This window comes from Melozone crissalis, unplaced genomic scaffold (genome assembly GCF_028551555.1).
Source record: "Melozone crissalis strain CALT ecotype California unplaced genomic scaffold, PUWL_Pcris_2 ptg000036l_1, whole genome shotgun sequence".
Lineage (NCBI taxonomy): Eukaryota > Metazoa > Chordata > Aves > Passeriformes > Passerellidae > Melozone > Melozone crissalis.
Genome location: NW_026535814.1, coordinates 12,961,549 through 12,979,790, shown reverse-complemented (window position 1 = coordinate 12,979,790; position 18,242 = coordinate 12,961,549). Strand labels below are relative to the sequence as shown.

General features: G+C 46.8%; 1 protein-coding gene across 1 annotated transcript; it reads left to right on the top strand.

Moving 5' to 3' along the window:
- The first annotated feature begins 8,958 nt into the window (after window positions 1-8,958).
- LOC128941483 (avidin-like) lies at window positions 8,959-9,847 on the top strand. The gene is made up of 3 exons (XM_054283259.1): window positions 8,959-9,033; window positions 9,130-9,337; window positions 9,723-9,847. The coding sequence occupies exons 1-3, from the start codon at window positions 8,959-8,961 to the stop codon at window positions 9,845-9,847; spliced, it is 408 nt and encodes a 135-aa protein (XP_054139234.1).
- Window positions 9,848-18,242: the final 8,395 nt, after the last annotated feature.

Below are 18,242 nucleotides of genomic sequence, written 5' to 3'. Positions count from 1 at the left end.
AGCTGCCTTGTGTGATCTCTTAAAGGAAGAATAAACCACAAGACATGCATCAGTCCAAAATTGAGCAGCAATTGACTTCCTGCTGCTTGCCCACAGAACACGGCTGCCAAGACTTTGAAGGAATGTGCTGCTTCAATCTCTCTTCACACTTGGAATCCATCCACGCAACCATCCGCACAAACTGAAGGAACTTGTGATACTTGTAAAAGTAGAAGACAACCCAGACTGGGACGGTGACCTTTTCAGTCAATGGGGATTAACAGGATGGGTTGCATCTTTGGTTAAGAAAATGTTGTGAGTTTTCCTTGTAATTGTCATTGTATTAGCTATGTTCTCATTCCTTGTTCATTGTTTCACAGAACTGTAGGGAACGCCTTTTTTCTAAATACAGAAAGTGGAGTTGTAGCAGGCCCAGGGCCTGCAAGGTCTCCCTGGCGTTCAAAAGCCTAACATAGGAAATGCCTAGTCATGATGACTGGACCAAAGAAGCTCCTATTTCCACTTTTGGACCCTTGCATATCTCTCTGTAAGACTATATGTCACTTTCCTTTTTCCTTGTCGCCTACTATTGGACAATTCCTTAAACTCCTGTACCCTATATGAAGAGAAACTTTTGTCCAGTTTGGCAGAAGAGCTGTCCCTGAGAACCTTCACAGAAGATTCAATAAAGATATCCCTGTGGAACTTCATACAGCCTTCTCCTCTCTCTCCCTGCATCTGCCTAAGGCACTTAGCAAGCTAAAGAGCTGAAATCACATAATGAGCTGATAATCATGAAAGAGCTGATATCACCTAAGCTTGCTAAGGTAGCCTGTGGGCTGGGAGTGCCTTGGGAATTCAGAGAGGCTGTGCTGAACAGGACTGCGCTATCCGGACCCGTGGCAACCCGCTGGGGATGCCCCGAAACCCGGCCAAGCCCGCATTACTGCTGACCTATTTTATGGTTATTTCTTATCTCTAATCACAGTTCTGCTGCTCTCTGAGACCTGCTTTTTGCAGCTTTCCCAACACCCTCTGCTTTAGCAGTAGGTGCTATCACAGTGGGCATTCCAGTGCTACATGGAGCACCTTCAAGGGATGCCCTGCCAAGCCATTTACCTCCATAAATGAACCAACATCCTTTTGGCAATTGTCGTGGATATTGGTCAGCCTCAGAAAGCACATCCCAACTGTTTGAATAATTACACCAAAATCTTAAATTTCTGTATGCAAAATATTGGGGAGTAACGTTGTACTTTGGACGATCACCTTCTCGCCAATGATTAGCTGTAAACGTAAGGCAAATCTCCATTGCTAAAGGATCAAGGATTTGTTTTTCTTGGGGTTCACATACTGCTTTGGGAAGTTCTTTGGCCCAAATGTTCCAATTCAATAGAGGATAGCTCCCATTGTCAGTTTCACCAGGCTTACTATTAAATTGCTTTTTGCTTAAAGGTAAATTCTTTACTGGCACACCGACTAGACAGGTTGAGAAAGGTTTTCTGGTTCTGAATTAGACAAACATAGGTATCCGAGCCTGCTGCCTTGGCTAAGCTCACCCCAACATTTGGTTTTGGTTGTTCCACAGGCAAATCTGCACTACAGGAATCAATTAAAACTAACCAACACCCACATAACATTGGATTTTGCTCCATCCTTTTCCTGAGGTAATTTTTGGCAAAAAAATCCTGCCATAAATATCAATTAAAAAACTTTGCTTTTGACCTTAAAACAACATTTCACCTTTGAAAGTCCACTAGGGGGGATCTTTAACATACCAGTATAAAAACCACTCTTTTGTCAAAAATCAGCTCTATGAAATGAACAATTGACACATTTATAAATAACATGAAATCAGGGCATTTTGCAGGAATGGATGAACAAGGAACCTCAGGTGTGACCCCTGATCCCTCTCTTTGGTTCACGTCTGCATACTTGCTTCTATGGTCTTAGACTCCTGAACACGTTCTGAGGTGTGATAGGGTTTGATGTTTTTGCCTGGGACCCAATTAATTCCTGCACCTGTAGAGATAGAAGCGTAGCCTTTGCCCCAAGTGATTAATTGGGAAGGACCTTCAGTTTGTCCAGTCTCAAGGCTTCTAATTAAAACAGGGGGATTTTCTTTCAGTTTTGCCTGTGTGTTATTTGAAAAATGCCTTAAATTAGTGGACTGGGTTTTGCTACAGAGCTGTTAAAAAAGTTAAAAACATACAAAGCTTTGTTCAACCTCATCTGTGGTGTGACCTCTACTCTCCCCTTTTGTTGATCAAGAATGCATTTTAATGTCTGATGTGCCCTCTCGATAGTTACTTGACTTGTGGTAGAGTGAGGAGTACCAAAGATGTGATGAACACCCCATTGTTTGAAAAATGTGGCTAATTTTTGAGATATATATGAGGAACAATTGTCAGTTTTTACTTCTTGGGGCACACCCAAGGAAGCAGAAGATTGCAAAAAACTGGTGACAGGTATGACTACCTGTTTCACCTGTGTGAAGAGAAGGAAAAACTGCACCAGAGAACGCGTCCACTGAAATATGAGTATTTTTAAATTTACCAGAGGAAGGATATTTAGTGATATCCATTTGCCGGAACTGCAGGCTTTGCAAACCTTGTGGGTTGACTGCTCCTGTAGAAACAGGAGGCTGCACAAGCTGACAGTCAGGGCAAGGACTGACGATAGCCTTAGCTTGACTTTTGGAAATTTGAAACATTTGAAAAAAGGCATGAAGCACTTTGGCTTGTTCAAAAATGTTGGCAAAGTGTTTGAAATAACCATTGTCACTTTGTCTGCTCTCGCGCTTCCTTCCACTAAAAATCCAGGAAGAATAAGCCCTAAAGTGAGAAACAAATATGGATTAGTTCTGCATTGCAAAGTTGTATAAAGCCATGAAAGCCAATGATATAAAGTATCATTACTAACATCCTTTAAAACTGATCCTTCTAATCTTTTAACTACAATAGCAACATAAGTAGAATGTGTGATTAAATTAGAAGGAGCTGAAAAGCTCGAACTACAGCAGCAAGTTCAACAATCTAAGAAGATCCTTCTACTGTTTAATATCTGACTCCCAAGCATTAGTTTTTTGGTTCAGTCAAGTTACGACTGATCTCTGACTTTTGCCAGATCCATCAGTAAGAGAGTTATTGCATTTAAAGGTTCTTCACTTAACATAGGTTTCTCTCTAAAACTCGGTTTTGCTTGCAATAATTTGTGAGCTGGGTATCGAAGAGAACAAACACCTGGGAAGTTCAACAATGCATACTGCAAATTGTCAGAATATTGCATTGTCCAATTAAGATAATCTTTTTTCAATGGTAAATAGCTAACTGCAAGTTCTTGACCTGCTAAACTTAACAATCTGGTTTTGGCCTCATTTGCAATTTGTGCTATCATGTCTAAAACTGTAAAAATAGTCTTTGGAAACCTGTAGGGAAGAAAAATCCATTCTATTATCAACAAAGGATCTGTCTCAGAAGGGTCCTACTGAAAAAAGAGACCACAAAGTCACATTTTTTCTCCTAAAACTGCAAAAAAGAAAGGCTTTTCTGGAAGACACTGATGAGCTTGTCATCTTTGGAGAGCTTCCTTGACCTTGTCAAGGGCTGCACAAGCCTCAGGTGTTAAGGTTCTAGGAGAGTTGATGCAGCAGCTTCCTCCCAGTAAATTGAAAAGTGGACCCAGTTCATTGCTGATAATTCCCAAAACAGGTCTGACCCAATTGATTTCACCTAGAAACTGTTGTAAATCTTGTAGGTTGTTGACACTGGTCTGGAGCTGTATCTTCGGCGGTGTAATTGGTTTTTTCAGTTATCTTCCATCCCAGATACTTCCAGGATGGAACTTCTTGGATTTTGGTTATAGAAATTTCAAGTGCAGCATTTTGGATTTCAGTAACAACACTAGCACGGGTTTACTCCATCTCTGGCTGCGTTGGAGCGGCAATGAGCAAATCATCCATGTAGCATAGAATCATGGATCTTGGATACTTCTGTGAAACTAGAGACAAAGCTTATGCAACAAAATATTGGAAAATTATAGGCAAATTTTTCAATCCTTGGGGCAATGATTTCCAGTGATATCTCTCCATGTGTTCTCTTTGATTGATGACAGGAGCTGAAAAGGCAAATCTTTGAGCATCATCAGGAAGAAGTGGAATGTGGAAAAAACCAGTCCTTTAAACCAATGGCAATGAGACGCCAGTGTTTTGGGATCATTGATAAAGAAAGAGGTCCAGATTGAAGAGGCCCCATGTCTTCAATCATTTCATTGATCTTTCTCATGTCATGAAGCAACCCCCAGGAGTCTGATGTCTTCTTATGGATAACAAATAACAAATACTGGTGAATTCCAGGGGCTGTTCCTGGGGGTGATATGACCTTGCTGTAATTGTTCCTTTACCAATCTTTTAAGGCTATTTAATTTTTTCTCTGTTAAAGGACACTGATCAATCCATATAGGATGATCAGTTTTCCAGTTCAGCTTTTAAGTGGCAGGTTTTGACATGGTTTCCATCACAGGCCCACTTCCAGTTTTGCTCCTATTGGTACGGGGCATCTCTCCCCCAGATGGTGAGAGGCTTGTGAACAACAAAAGGATGCACTGTTGCTGTTTTTCCTTCAGGATCTCTGATTTAGGTTGTGGGGGTTTTTTTTCCCTCTCATCATTCCTGTGTCTGATACAGAAGAACAGGTAGTGTTGTCACAGTCACCAGCTGCCCCAGGAACCCTGCCAAGAAGGTCCAATTTCTTCTTGGCAGAAGGGTTGCTGCATCAACAAACTTTCCTGGGAGCCCTGCCAGAAGGAGCTGGGGAGGAGAGCTCCAAGTACTTGGCAGCAGTGTCACCTGATGTCACAATCTGTTCTTACGAACAGGTTTCATGGCGGTTTTTTAATTGATCTCAGAGTGCAAAAATCCAGCATGGCAAAGGGCGTTTGCAGCAATAATCAAAAACCAATGTACCTTTATTAAAAGACCACAGCAAAATTCTTTAGGGGGGATTGGGGAAAAAGGCAAGGGATAAGGAAAAAGAAAGGGGAGAAGAGAAAGGAAAAGTATATAGCTACCAAATGTAAAGACAAAGTCCTTCGAAGTCCAGTCTTGTGGTAGTCACATCAGGGGAGATCTCAAAATCTCTAGCTAACTCAGAGGTTTTTATTAAGATAATTATACTGAAAGTTGTAAAGGAGGGGGGAATAGATACAATAGTCCATATTCTCAGCAGTGGGCGAGAACCATTGTTTTCTTGGTCCAGTGGTCGCAACTTGCAGGTAAACATCTTGCTTTGGTAACTCTCCTCCCCCACACACTTCCCCCGGGTTAGAGGTTTCAGTCTCAGTCCTTGGGAGGAGGGAGGAGTTTTTCCATATAGGGGTCTCATGTCTCAGTCGTTGAGGGAGAGGCTTCTCCCATCTCAGTCCATCTGTCACGGTAGTTGTAAAACAGATGAAGAGTCTTCCATGGGGACCACCAAAAGGTCACCCCAGAAAAGTCTAGCCAAGTCAAGAGGTGGGGCAATTCCAGGGCCATTGCTGTGAAGTGATGCAGGCGAAGGAAAGGGGAGTGCCCATTCTCTTTTCACTGGGTGCAGTGTTACAAGGGGAGCAAACACACCAACACACCTGTGAACAATCACTTGACAAGGCAGAAGCTCTGTTCAGGCCTCAGGATCCTGGCAACCAACCATCTCCAACAAGATCAGGATTTCAAACAGGGTCTTTTTTCGGCAGTCCCAATTTCTGTCCTTTTCATGACGATCAAGAGGCAGATGAGAGAAACTTTGGACAGAGATTTACACCTGAGGTGCACACCTCCCAGGGAGCCCTGCCAGGAAGGCCAGAGGAGGAAAGCTCCACATCCCTAACAACCCCCCCGTATGAGATAGTGGCCAAGGGATGTGTTGAATTGGTTACAGGAAGAAAGCCAAAGCCTGATAAATCATGTCTCAATTCACTAAATTGGATTTTATTAGAATCATAAAAATCAGGCTGCTCTCGAGCTGCAGCTCCCAGATTTGTATTTGTGAAACTTTCCAATGAACTGTTACAGGTTCCACATTGTATCCCTGCCTTTGGGGATACAGCTGGAGAACTCTCAGCTCCAAGCAGCGATTTCAACATGATGTTTTTCCCCACCAGCAGCAAATGAGACAGGCTTCAAGGCTTCTAAATGATCTGTCTGTGTCTCCACAGAAACTTTCCTGAGCTCTCCCTCCTACACGCCATGCATCTCTCTGGACAAAGCCATGCTGGCCCTGCTTTGGCCCCTGGCTGCCGCCCGCTGCCTCTGTGCTCCCCCCTTCCCACTCCTCTGCCGGCAGAGCCAAATCCAAAGCTCTTTGACACTTGTAACCAGAGGGTGAGGAACCAAAAGCAGCAAAAACCCTGGAAGAGGCTTGGGGAAGGAATCTATACAAAAAGAATTCTCAGAACTACAAAGCGAACTGCTCTCCTGAGCCCGATCCAAGGGGTGACTTCCCAGGAAGGGGAAACTGTGGCAGGGGTGACCCCCACAGCCCCTCAGTCAGGCACAGTGGATCCAGAATTCCCCAAGGCAGGGCACCCCTGCACAACTTCATAACAAGATCTGGCCACATCTTGTTTGGAAGAGGAACAGGGCACAGAAACAGCAGCCCTTGTTTTGCAAAGCCTCCCTAAACTCTCATCTCCCAGACCGCTCGACTCCCAACATCTCCAGGAGAGGACCCCTGACCCCCCCAAATTCTCAGAACACAACAAAAATCCCAAACACTTTCCTGGGAAATCCGGGGGTGGATGATTCCGCGGAAGAATGGGAGGATGCCCAGTTGCAGCATCAATGACACACGGAATCCCAGAGTAAACAGAGGACACAACTGAAGGTAGAAGCTGACCTGATTCCCACTTCCCAGGAACTGAGGTGCTGTCCACACTGTCTGGGAAACCCCGGACGCACCAGAAGGGAAGGAACCCCAAACAAAACCCATGACCCCCCAAAAGAAGACAAAGGCCCAGCACCATTTGGAATTGTAGTCTCAGAACCAGATGTTCTGTTTTGGTATTCAAGAAAGTCTCTACTACAATCATTCTGTTTAAACCTCTCCATTAAAGCTCTGGAGATAGGCATTAGTTTGACCAAAGTCTCTTCCTTTTTGAGAGTGACTAGATTATAATTTTTCCAGTTTATCTGGAAAATCAAAGGTAAAACCAGACTTCAAGTCTATATTTTGAGTATTCGCTTTTACCCAGATTAATAGGCCTTTCAGTTCATGTTTTCAGATGTCTGAGCATTCTTTATCCTGTAAAAGTGTCTCAAGCCAGGAAAAAATGTCCAATTTTGTTAAAGATAGATGATTTCCCACCTCATTGCCAGGAGCCCCTGAAGCTGCTACTTATTACTCAACAAGGATATCAACTACAGATGATGAAGGGGATGATTCATTCCTCCAATTAACAGCCTGGGTCTCTGTCAATGGCACTGTCCACTGTTTTCTTCTTTATTCTTTTAGTCTTACAGAGGAACACCATTATTCACTGGCTGCGGGCTATGTACAAATCACAAATGGGGTGGGACTGCTAGGAATGAATCTTGAGCTCTTTTGGTTTTCAGCATCAGTCTCATTACAGGGTTATGACAATGGGAAGATGCCATCAGCTCACATTCTAGGCAGCAGACCCAGTTACAACTTACTTTAAAAGTTTTTTGACCGATCACACAAAGCAAAAGCACATTGACAGTAGTTCTATCCAACCACTATAAGCACACCTACCTTTGGTCAAAACAATGCTTGCTTATTTCAAATACACTACCCTACTTGTAAGCCTTAAAACACAATGCACAGAGCTCCATTATTAAGCTTAGAACTTCCTAATATCTTGCTAGATATATTTTTATGCAACTTAGGGAGTTATTCTAGAAAAGTGCTACTACACAGACCATTGCTCAATTTGTCCTACTTTTCTCCTTCTTACATAATTTTTCTGCTGACCTTTCTTATGGCTACTACTTAGCTCTAATCACAGTTCTGCTGTGTCCGAGGCCTGCCTTTTGCAGCTTTCCCAAAACCTTCTGATTTTAAGGATTCCCACAGAAGAGCTAGCAGTACCGTGCAACAGTGCCCAATGTCAGCAGTCTGCTCAGGATTCGTGGGGTCCTAGAGGCTGTCCTGCATCTCCACAAAGGGTCTCTGGTTACTTCCCAAGAGGATTCAACTGATCCTTGTGTGTTCAACCTTGGCTGTGAACTGCTTCCGATTTCAGTGTCTTGGTTCTTCAGCTCCAGGTTGTAGCCAACATCTGGACTCACTACTTATTGTATTTATGGCGACCCTCGTGGAAGAAAGGAATTATAAATTTGACTCCAAGTTCTTAGAAGGCTAATTTATGATATAATGATACTATATGGTATTAAAGAATACTGTACTAAATTATACTAAAGAATAAAGAAAGAATCCTTACAGAACGCTAAAGAGATAATACTGAAACTCGTGACTCTTTCCACAGCCTCGCCACACCTTGGCACTGATTGACAAATCAGTCAAAACCACTCACACTGGAAACCCAATGTAACCATCACCTGTTGGTGAACAATCCCCAACCACATTCCAAAGGAATCAAACACAGGAGTAACAAATGAGATAATTGTTGGGTTCCTTTTTCTCTGAGGTTTCTCAGCTTCCCAGGGGAAAAATCCTGGGCAAAAGGATTTTTCAGAAAATATGAATGTGACACTGGAGGGGTACTGTGGCAGCACAATACTGGAGCATGTCACCTGGGCTGTCCATCTACATTAATCTTGGAACAAAGGCATTCTGGGAATATCAGCTGTCACCAGCCCCTCTGATTGCTGATACATTTGGGAACACCTATATTGCACAACATCCTGGCCAGAGCTACCACGCACCCATCTGGCACCCATAAAAAGGAGAGGGAGCAGGAGCCTCAGCAGCGATCTGCAAGGAGCACATCCCCAGGTCCATCAGCTGTCTGCCTGCTGCAGAGATGGTGCAAGCAACTCCCTTGCTCCTCGTGCTCTTCCTGGCCCTGGGCGCTCATGGCCTCCAGGCTACTGAGCAGGTACCATCAGGGCTGGGATGCACAGGGTGGGGTGGGCAGGGGGGCTGTGGCTGCAGGCTGTGCTGTGCAACAAGTGCTGAGTTCTTTCCTCTGCAGTGTAAACTGACTGGGCAATGGCAGAATGACTTGGGCTCCAACATGACCATTGATGAAGTAAAGGAAAATGGTGACTTCACTGGCAAGTACCTCACAAAAGTGAAGATTTCCCCAGAAGAGATCAAGGAATCACCTCTGGTGGGGTCCCAGCAGCTCCCATATTGGAGCCAGCCCACCTTTGGTTTCACTGTCCACTGGAATTTTACAAGTATGTAGACATTTTTTAGCATCCTTGCTGTGTCCCCAGACCTCCCCTCTGCCCCCCCTGCAGTGTCCTTGCTGATTCCCTGCCTTCCCCTGCACTATCCCCACTGCTCTCCCTCCCTGCAGCTCCCCCATCCCTGTCCCTGGAGCTCCTCCGTTGCTGCCAGCTCCCAGTGCCAGGCTGCAGGAGGGGCAGCAGGGGCTGGAGCCTGCACTGCCTGCCCATGTCCGTGTGACACCCCAGCCCTGTGAGCCCTCCTGCTGCTTTCCCCATCCCCTTTGTGCCCAGAGGCCGGGGAGAGCAGGGGTCTACTGTCCCCTGTGCTGGGACAGGCACTGACCTGCCACCTTGGCCACGCTCCCCTCCACCTCCTGTCCTGTCCCCACAGATACCATCACTGTTTTCACGGGCCAGTGCTTTGTGGATGACCTTGGAAAGGAAGTTTTGAAGACCATGTGGCTGCTGAGGTTACACTCAGAGGATCTTGCAAACGACTGGAAAGCCACCTTGTGAGCTCTCTGTTCCTGCCCTGCACAGGTCCCCTGTGCAGTCCTGAGGGGTTGGGCCTGTCAAAATGAGTGCTTTTGGTCACTTGTGAGTCACTCTCACAGGCATTGGCAAAAGGAAGATTAATGTCTGTTTGCAAAAACAGGACTTAGCAGATCTCCATGGCAGGGTTCACTTGTTTGATTTCTGCAGGAGTAAAACATAGGAAGGAAAAAATAGGTTAGAATCAATCTAGAATGATTTACATGGAAGCTGGAGGTAGAGAAGGAGAAGTGAGACCATTTAAATGAATCAGAAAGTTCAGGAAGGTGCCCACTGCTTTCTAATCTACTGATGGATCTGAGCTGGGGCTGGTTCTGCTCTCAGTCTGAGACCTGCTCTATGGTTTCTGTCTACAGGACATGACAGCAATTAAATATTGAGTGATTTAACATTGATAAGGTGATTTGGGAGGGTTGACCACAATTACAGCAGAGATTTAATTCTAGATCCAGGCTGGCACTGAGGAGCCTCACTTAGGAATGCTGTGGTAAAATCATGGGATGATTGACCTTAGTCATCAGTCAGTCTTCATCCTGGATGTAGTGTGAGATGGTAACTACAGGAATTTTTCACAGTTCAGTAATGATAACATTGTTCCGCTTGGACTGTGATAGAGGTAAGTAATTCCCCAAGGCTTTTGGAGTATTGTTTTCCTTGATAAAGCAACAGAAGGACTTGGTGTGCAAAGTGTATGTGACAAGCACAAGGGAAGCTTCACCACTTGAGAGGCATTTCCAAAGCCCAAGGCCTAAGAAGGACTCCTGAATGGCCCAGGGTGGGGATGAAGGGCGGTGCTCCCAGCCTGTGGTGCTCAGCATTTGGCAGAGCTGCTGCCAGTGTGAAAGTGAGGGAGGACAGGGTGCTTGTGCACAGCTTCCCTGGGCGTCCTGAGAAGGTGCAAATGTTTTGGGGGGGTACAGGGCTGGGTGGGCATTGGGCCACTCCCATATCACATCCTTACCTTCCTCTGTCTGTGTCCCCTCAGGGCTGGCTACAACACATTCTGGCGCAAGCCAGATCTTATGGATTGAGGGCTGGTAGCATTGGAGCTCCAGAGAAGAGGAAGTGCCAGGTTGTAGCCCTTCCTTCTGCTTCAGCACCTCCTTCAGCACCTGCTTCAGTGCCTCCTTCAGCACCTCCTTCAGCGCCTGCTTCAGCACCTCCTTCAGCACCTCATTCAGCATCTTCATCAACTTTATTCTCCCAATAAAGCTTTTCTGCAAACACACACTGTCTCCGCTCTTTCACTGTTCAGTGTCCCTGTTCCCTTTCCTCAGTAGTGGCCTCTCTTTCCACTATCCCTGAAGGCCATTGTGTCACCCTGGATGCCTTGACCTCCTCTTTGTCAGCCCACCCATCACATGGAGCTCCTTGAGACCCCAGCTGCTGCAGGCCAGCAGGCCCCTGCACAGCCTGGAGTGATGGCCCGTGGCCCATGTCCCACTGGGCGTCTGCAAACAGCTCCAAGTCTGCTGTGCAAGGGGCAAGGACAGAGCTGGGAAGACCAGGGGCTCCCCCAGGGCAGGCAGAGCCAGCTGGGCACCCCCAGCATGGCAAGAAGGCATCCCCAGTGCTGGGCACAGAGCTGCTGGGGCAGCAACAGTCCAGGGCTGCAAGTGCTGGGCACAGCAGAGCGGCTGCAGGGGGATGCTGGCTCCAAGGCACACATCTCTGCAGCAGCAGCAGCAGCAGCAGCAGCAGGTGTCCCCAAGGCTCTGTCTCTTCCCCAGGTGAAGGCCTGAGCAGGCAGCAAGGCAGGGCTCTGGGGACACTCACCAATGTCATACTGCAGGCTGATCTGCAGCTTGGACCACAGCATGATGAGAGCGAAGGAGGCGTAGAAATGGACATGGTAGGTGTTGTACATCCGGTACTCCTGGCCTGGCAGGACAGGGCAGGTGGTGAGGGAAAGGAGACTGCCATGGGCAGGGGACAAGGGGCAAAGCTCCTCCCTCTACAGGGCCCTGGACAGGGGCATCTTTCCTAGCACAGGCAGGGGCTCCCATTCCATGAGGGTTTCATTCTCTGCACAGAGCACCAGGCATGTGTGGAACACTCCATGCCCTATCCTTCAGGGCTGTGTGAGCTTTTCCTTGTGTAATATATGGTAGAGATAATTCATGCTGTTAATGTATAAAATATTGTAAGATCCAGACTATGTCTTTTGGCCACCCTGGGCGGGAGCAGTGTCTTATTCATACACATCTAGTTCCCAGACTTCATTGAAATAACATTGGGTTCTTTAATGAATTAATGGAAGGTTCCAGGGCGATGATCACCGCCTTCCCCAGGCCACCAGGACCACTCAAAAGTGATTTTTTTCCCGATGATTCCATCTACTACGATGATCAACAGTGTCCCCCTGATGCATGTGAACTACGATGATCAATGGTGCCCCCCTGATGCCTGTGAATGCTGACTTCTCCAAAGTTCTCTGGCAACATCTCGACACCTGGACTGGATCTTTGTCTACCTCTGCACATGTAAAGCCTCGGTTATGCATGTGAAGAGACACAAAGAACATTCAGTTATCTCTGCCTCGGGCAGAATAAACTGTATAAGAACTCGCTTTGCGAAGCACCTTTCATGAACAGGGGGAGAGTCTGACATTTGGGGGGTCAGATCCGTGTGTTCACCCAACGCCAATCCCGGGCTCAACACTGACCTTGGCTGTGGCGGTTTTTGACAACCGAAATTCGGTCTCATGGACAAAGTAATAAACCTTTCCTATTGGAATATGAATCCCAATATTTGCAGTTGATGGCGCCTGGGCCAGTCTGACCCTCGCTGCTGGGCCAAAGGCAGCAACTGCGGTGTAATCACCCCAGAGATACCTTGGCTTGCTGGAGGTTGCAGCTGGGCACTGAACAAGTCCAGGCTTGTTAGGAACTCCGTTTACCTCAGGATGAAAGCTTCAGGCGATGGCGAAGAGAAAAAGGAGAGGATTCTGCTGGAGGGTTTAATGTCCAGAGGTTTATTCCAAGGTTACAGAGGTCTGAATGTGGGCAACTGCTCCAACAGAATACCGGCCGCATGGTCTGATCACCCTTTTAAGCTCAGGGACAGGGGAAGGAGAGGGAACAGGTGAGCCACCCAACCAGGTGAGAGGGGCAGGGTCTCAGGGGGGGATGACACCTAGACAGGCCAATGACCCCCAGGCCTGGGGGGCATCCTTTGAGCTTGACCAACCACACAACGCCTTGCTGGAATGTTAAGCCTGATTGACAGGACTCACTCAGCAAGGGGCGAGGGGGGAAGGGAGAGAGGTATAGGCACACCTGGGAGGTGACTTGGAAGTCTAAAATGGGACATTACAGCACACCGCAACACTTTGCTAAATTTTCTTAAAAGTTTGGCTCTCGATTTCATCATTTATAACAATCTGGTGACAACCTGACCTGAGTTGATATTGGGGTTCGGGACCACCTTATCCCCTGGAAGGCGCCCCGCTGATTTCAGAGGTCTGAACGGGTTTGGAGTCCAAAAAACCAATCAAATTCACAAGAACTGAAATCCAAGCCACAGCCAAGGGGGATGAATGGGCCCAATTCTCAGCAAACTCAGAATGAGCCAGAGGTCTCCAAGCAGAGGTTTTCTTTTCCACTCAAAAATCAAAGAAATTTCTTCGTGCACGAAGAAATCCACGCGGGAAAAGGAACTGTAAGTATCGTGTGGTTGAGTGAAGTGTGATTGAACGCGTGTGTGAGACGTGACTGTGTCACGGGGCGAGTGCACACCCCACGATTGCAGTTCCACCATCCTGAGAGGGACATGGTCAATCAAGGCAGAAGCGGAAGGTTTTGCCTGACACACGAGACCCGAGGCTCGGGGGGAGTCTATAAATCTGAGAAATATGGTCATTCAGGGTATCCGGGAGGCGGTAACAAAGGGACAAAACATGAGCAAAACATGGTACTCCGAAAGTGCCAGGGCAAAGGTGAGACCCCCAGGGAAGGGCTGGAGTGACGGTACAAAGGTCTGAGAATGTATTCAGGAACAGATCCTGACTCTCCGATGGGGAGGGTGTTGTTGAAAACGCAGTTTGTGGCGAAAGCTTGGGAAGATATTCAGAAAAAGCTAGAGAAGATAGGTGGCAAGAACAGGAGTTGCAGGAACTGCTTTGGGAAGCCCAGAAAGTCTACATGAGATGGGATGAAGAGAAACAGAAGATCCAAGCCAAGGTTTTGGTGGCTGCAGTAAGGGAAGCACAAAAGCAGGAGCAAGGTAAGGATGCAGTGAAAAAGGCACCGGCGAAGAAACAGGGTTAATCATAGGGGAAGTGTTTGAGCAAGCAAAGGTGGGATTTTGAGTGGTATTACTGCAAACGGAAGGGACACATTCGAAGTATTTGTCCCAACAAAGACAAGGACCAGGCAATGTTTCAGGAAGATTAGGGGTGTCAGGGGCTTTTCAGTTTGGGGTTTGGAACATCGAGGGAGCCCTGGATAAAATTCAAAGTGGGACCCCACAGGGAAGAGATGTGGTTTGTGGTAGACTTGGGGGCAGAACAGACAACAGTGCAACAAATACCAAAGGGGTGCTCTCTGAGCAACGACTCCATGATAGTAACTGGAGCAAAAGGGGAACCTTTCAAGGTTCCAATCATAAAAGATGTGGAAATAGAAATGGAAAGTAAAAAGCACAAAGGAAATATATTGTTGCTTTGGGATGCTGATTTCAATTTGCTGGGGCAGGACATGATTGTGGCTCTGGAAATTGGGTTGGCAGTAGAAAAAATCCTGGCTCAAGGTGAGAATTTACAAACTCACCATCTAAGATGAGGAAAAGGTAGACCTGAGAGTGTGGAATGTTCAGGGGGAGGCCGGGAGTCTTTACATAGAGCCGATTTGAGTCGAGATTGAGAGACTGGAAGACCCGATACGGGTCAAGCAATACCCCATCTCCATGGAAGGGGGAAGGGGTTTGAAGCCAGTGATTGACAAATTAATAAAGAAAAACACGCTGGAGCCGTGCATGTCCAGACACAACACTCCAGTTCTGGCGGTGAGGAAAACAGATGGCTGCTACAGGCTGGTGCAGGACATCAGGGCTGTGAATCAGACAACTAAGACTTTGTTCCCCAAGGTTTCAAATCCTTACAATTTGTTGAACAATATCTCTCCTGAGGACACTTGGTGGAGTGTGATTGACTTAAAGGACGCTTTCTGGACCTGTCGTCTAGCTGAGGACAGCCGCGATTATTTCGTGTTTCAGTGGGAAGACCTGGAGAAAAACAGAAAGCAGCAGCTCAGGTGGACTTTGATGCCTCAGGTCATCATGGACTCCATGGACTCTCCAAATCACTTGAGCAGGTTTTAAGTCATTTTGTACCAAGTGAAGGGACAAATTTGCTACAATATATAGATGATTTGTTGGTTGCAGGGCCAAGGGAGGAGGCTGTAAGGACAAGCAAAAGCGAGCTTTAGAATTTTTGGGGGCAAAAGGGGTTGAAAGTTTCAAAGTCGAAGTTGCAATTCACAAAGTCTGAGATCATGTACTTTAGGACATTGGTTAATCAAGGGCAAAAAGAAGTTGGATCCAGAGAGGGTGGCGGAGATTATTGCCTTGCCACCCCCACAGACGAAAAGGGAGGTCAGGCAGCTTTTGGGGTTGTTGGAATATTGCCAGCAGTGGATTGAAGGGTACAGCAAAAAGGTGAAATTTCTATATGAGAAACTCACCACAGCCCGGATCAAATGGACGAAGACAGATGAGGAAGAATTTAGGGGAGTTGAGGAGGCACTCACAGTAGCACCAGTGCTGAGTGTCCCTGATGTGAGAAAACCCTTTCAGTTGTTTATGGATGTGAGCAGTCACACAGCACAGGGGGTGTTGATGCAGGACTGGGCAGGGGTCAGGAAACCTGTGGGTTACTTGTCCCGGCTTTTGGACCCGGTCAGCAGGGGCTGGCCCACCTGCTTGCAGGCGATTGTGCCGTGGCATTGCTGGTGGAGAAAGCCAAGAAGGTAACCTTCAGCACTACCTCTGGTAGTATATGCACTGCACAACATGCAGGTCATACTGCAGCAGAAAGCGGACAAATGGCTCATGGATGCAAGGTTGTTAAAGTATGAGGCCATTTTGATTCACTCCCAGGACTTTGAACTGAGAACAATGACTGTGCAGAACTCTGTGCAGTTTCTGTTCGGGGGAGCTTCAGAGGAATTGATTCACGAATGCGTGAAGGTGGTTGAATTCCAAACCAAAATCAGGGAGGATTTAGAGGAGGAGGAACTGGACGACGGAGAAAAATGGTTTGTGGATGGATCGAGCAAAGAATCTGAGGGAAAAAGGAAATCAGGATATGCAGTCATGGATGGGAGAACAGGAAAGGTGATTGAAGCAAGCCACCTGAGCGCGAGTTGGTTGGCAAAAGCATGCGAACTGTACACCGTTCTGAGGGCATTGAAGGGGCTGAAAGGGAAAAAGGGAATGATTTTTAGAGATTCAAGGTATGCCTTTGAAGTGGTTCACATGTTTGGGAAGATTTGGGAGGAAAGGGGACTGATCAACAGGAGGGGAATGGGGCTGATACACAGAGAATTAATTTCGCAAATCGTAGAAGCTCTAAGGCGGAGGGAGGAAATTGCGGTGGTCCAAGTAAAAGGACAGCAGGCAGGAATTCAATTCTGGACCAGGGGGAACAACTTGGCAGACCAGGAGGCCAAACCTGCAGTGTTGATGATGGTGAGTACCCCAGAGATCGAAGGGGCTGAGGACCCTGATAATTCCCCTCAACCCTCCCTAAAGGAGATCGAATGTTATGAGAAAATTGGGGGGAAACTGAAAGAAGGTAAGTGGAGATTACCTGATGGGAGAGAATTACTTTCCAGAGGTTTTACCAGAAGAATTTTGTGAAAATTGCACCAGTGAACACACTGGGGTGCACAAGCCCTGGTGGAACAATTTTTGAAATTTTTCGGGTGCAAGGGAATTTACGAATTGGTCAAACAAGAAGGGCATGGGTGCCTGATTTGTCACAAATAAACAAATCAAGACCAAAACAGGCTGCCCTGGGGAGTTGCCCTGTTGTGTACCGACCATTTGAAAGAATTGAAGTTGATTTCATGGAGTTGCCAAAAGTGGGGAGGTTCAAATTTGTACTTGTAATTGTGGACAAATTGACTCATTGGGTGGAGGCCTTTCCCAGCTCACAGGCAACGGCTCAGACAGTGACCAGAAAATTACTGGAAGAAATTGTACCCCGATATGGTTGGGTGAATTGCATTGACTCAGATCAAGGGACCCATTTCACATCGAAGGTTATTATGCAGATGGCTGATGCACTAGGCATCCAGTGGGAATACCCCACTCCATGGCATCCCCAGAGTTCAGGACAAGTGGAAAGAATGAATCTGACTTTGAAGGCACAGTTATCTAAATTAATGTTAGAAACATGGATGTCCTGATTGAAATGCCTGCCTTTAGCACAACTTAATATCTGAACTACGCCTGACTCGGAGATGGGGCTCTTGCCCTTTGGAATGTTCTATGGGATGTCATATAGACATGGAATGCCAGTGGGACACCCCAGGTTTGAGGATGGTCAGATTCCACCATATCTGGTTGCAATCAATAGAAATTTGCAGGAACTCAGAAAACAGGGGATAATGGCCCAGAGTGCTCCTCTGGGATTCACTATTCACAAAATCCAACCGGGTGACACAGTGCTTGCGAAAGTGTGGAAGGAGATGCCTCTCTCTCCTCACTGGGAAGGTCCTTTTCTTGTGCTCCTGGCAACAGAGATGGCCATTCAGACAGTGGAGAAAGGCTGGACACACGTGTCTAGGGTGAAGAAAGTCAAACATCAGGAGGAAGTGCCCGAGTGGAGGGTCACTTCTTCCCCAGGCGACTTGAAGCTCAGACTCCAACGTCCTTGTAGATGACCAACGGTGAGTGGATAAGTTGTACACGGTCTGATTGTGTATGCTATGCATTTGTGCACTTTAGGTGTGAATATTGTCAAGGGTTTTTTGTCCTTCATTGTAGCAGGGGACAGAGACCAAAGGGGCTGTGTACCCAGTGTTTGGAGGAAGAGCTTGAACTGACTGACCATATCCTAACCATAGCCACCAATTTGGGAATCATTGAATTGGACTCACAGGAGTGGATTTGCATTTTTCAAAACGGGGTGCGTGGGAAGCTTAGATCACAGGCAGAAATTCTGGATGTGGAGTGCCGGAAATCCATTAGGATACCGTGGAGTTCCGATGCAATCAGAGTGTCAAGATGGGACGCCTTTAAAAGGAGGTTTGCAGCTAGGTCTGAGGGCATGTTCCCCGAAGAATACTCCTGCTGCCGTGAAGATGGTCTTCCTCACCGCTGGTGGCACCCCAGGGGTGGAGGCAAAGGCAGAGGA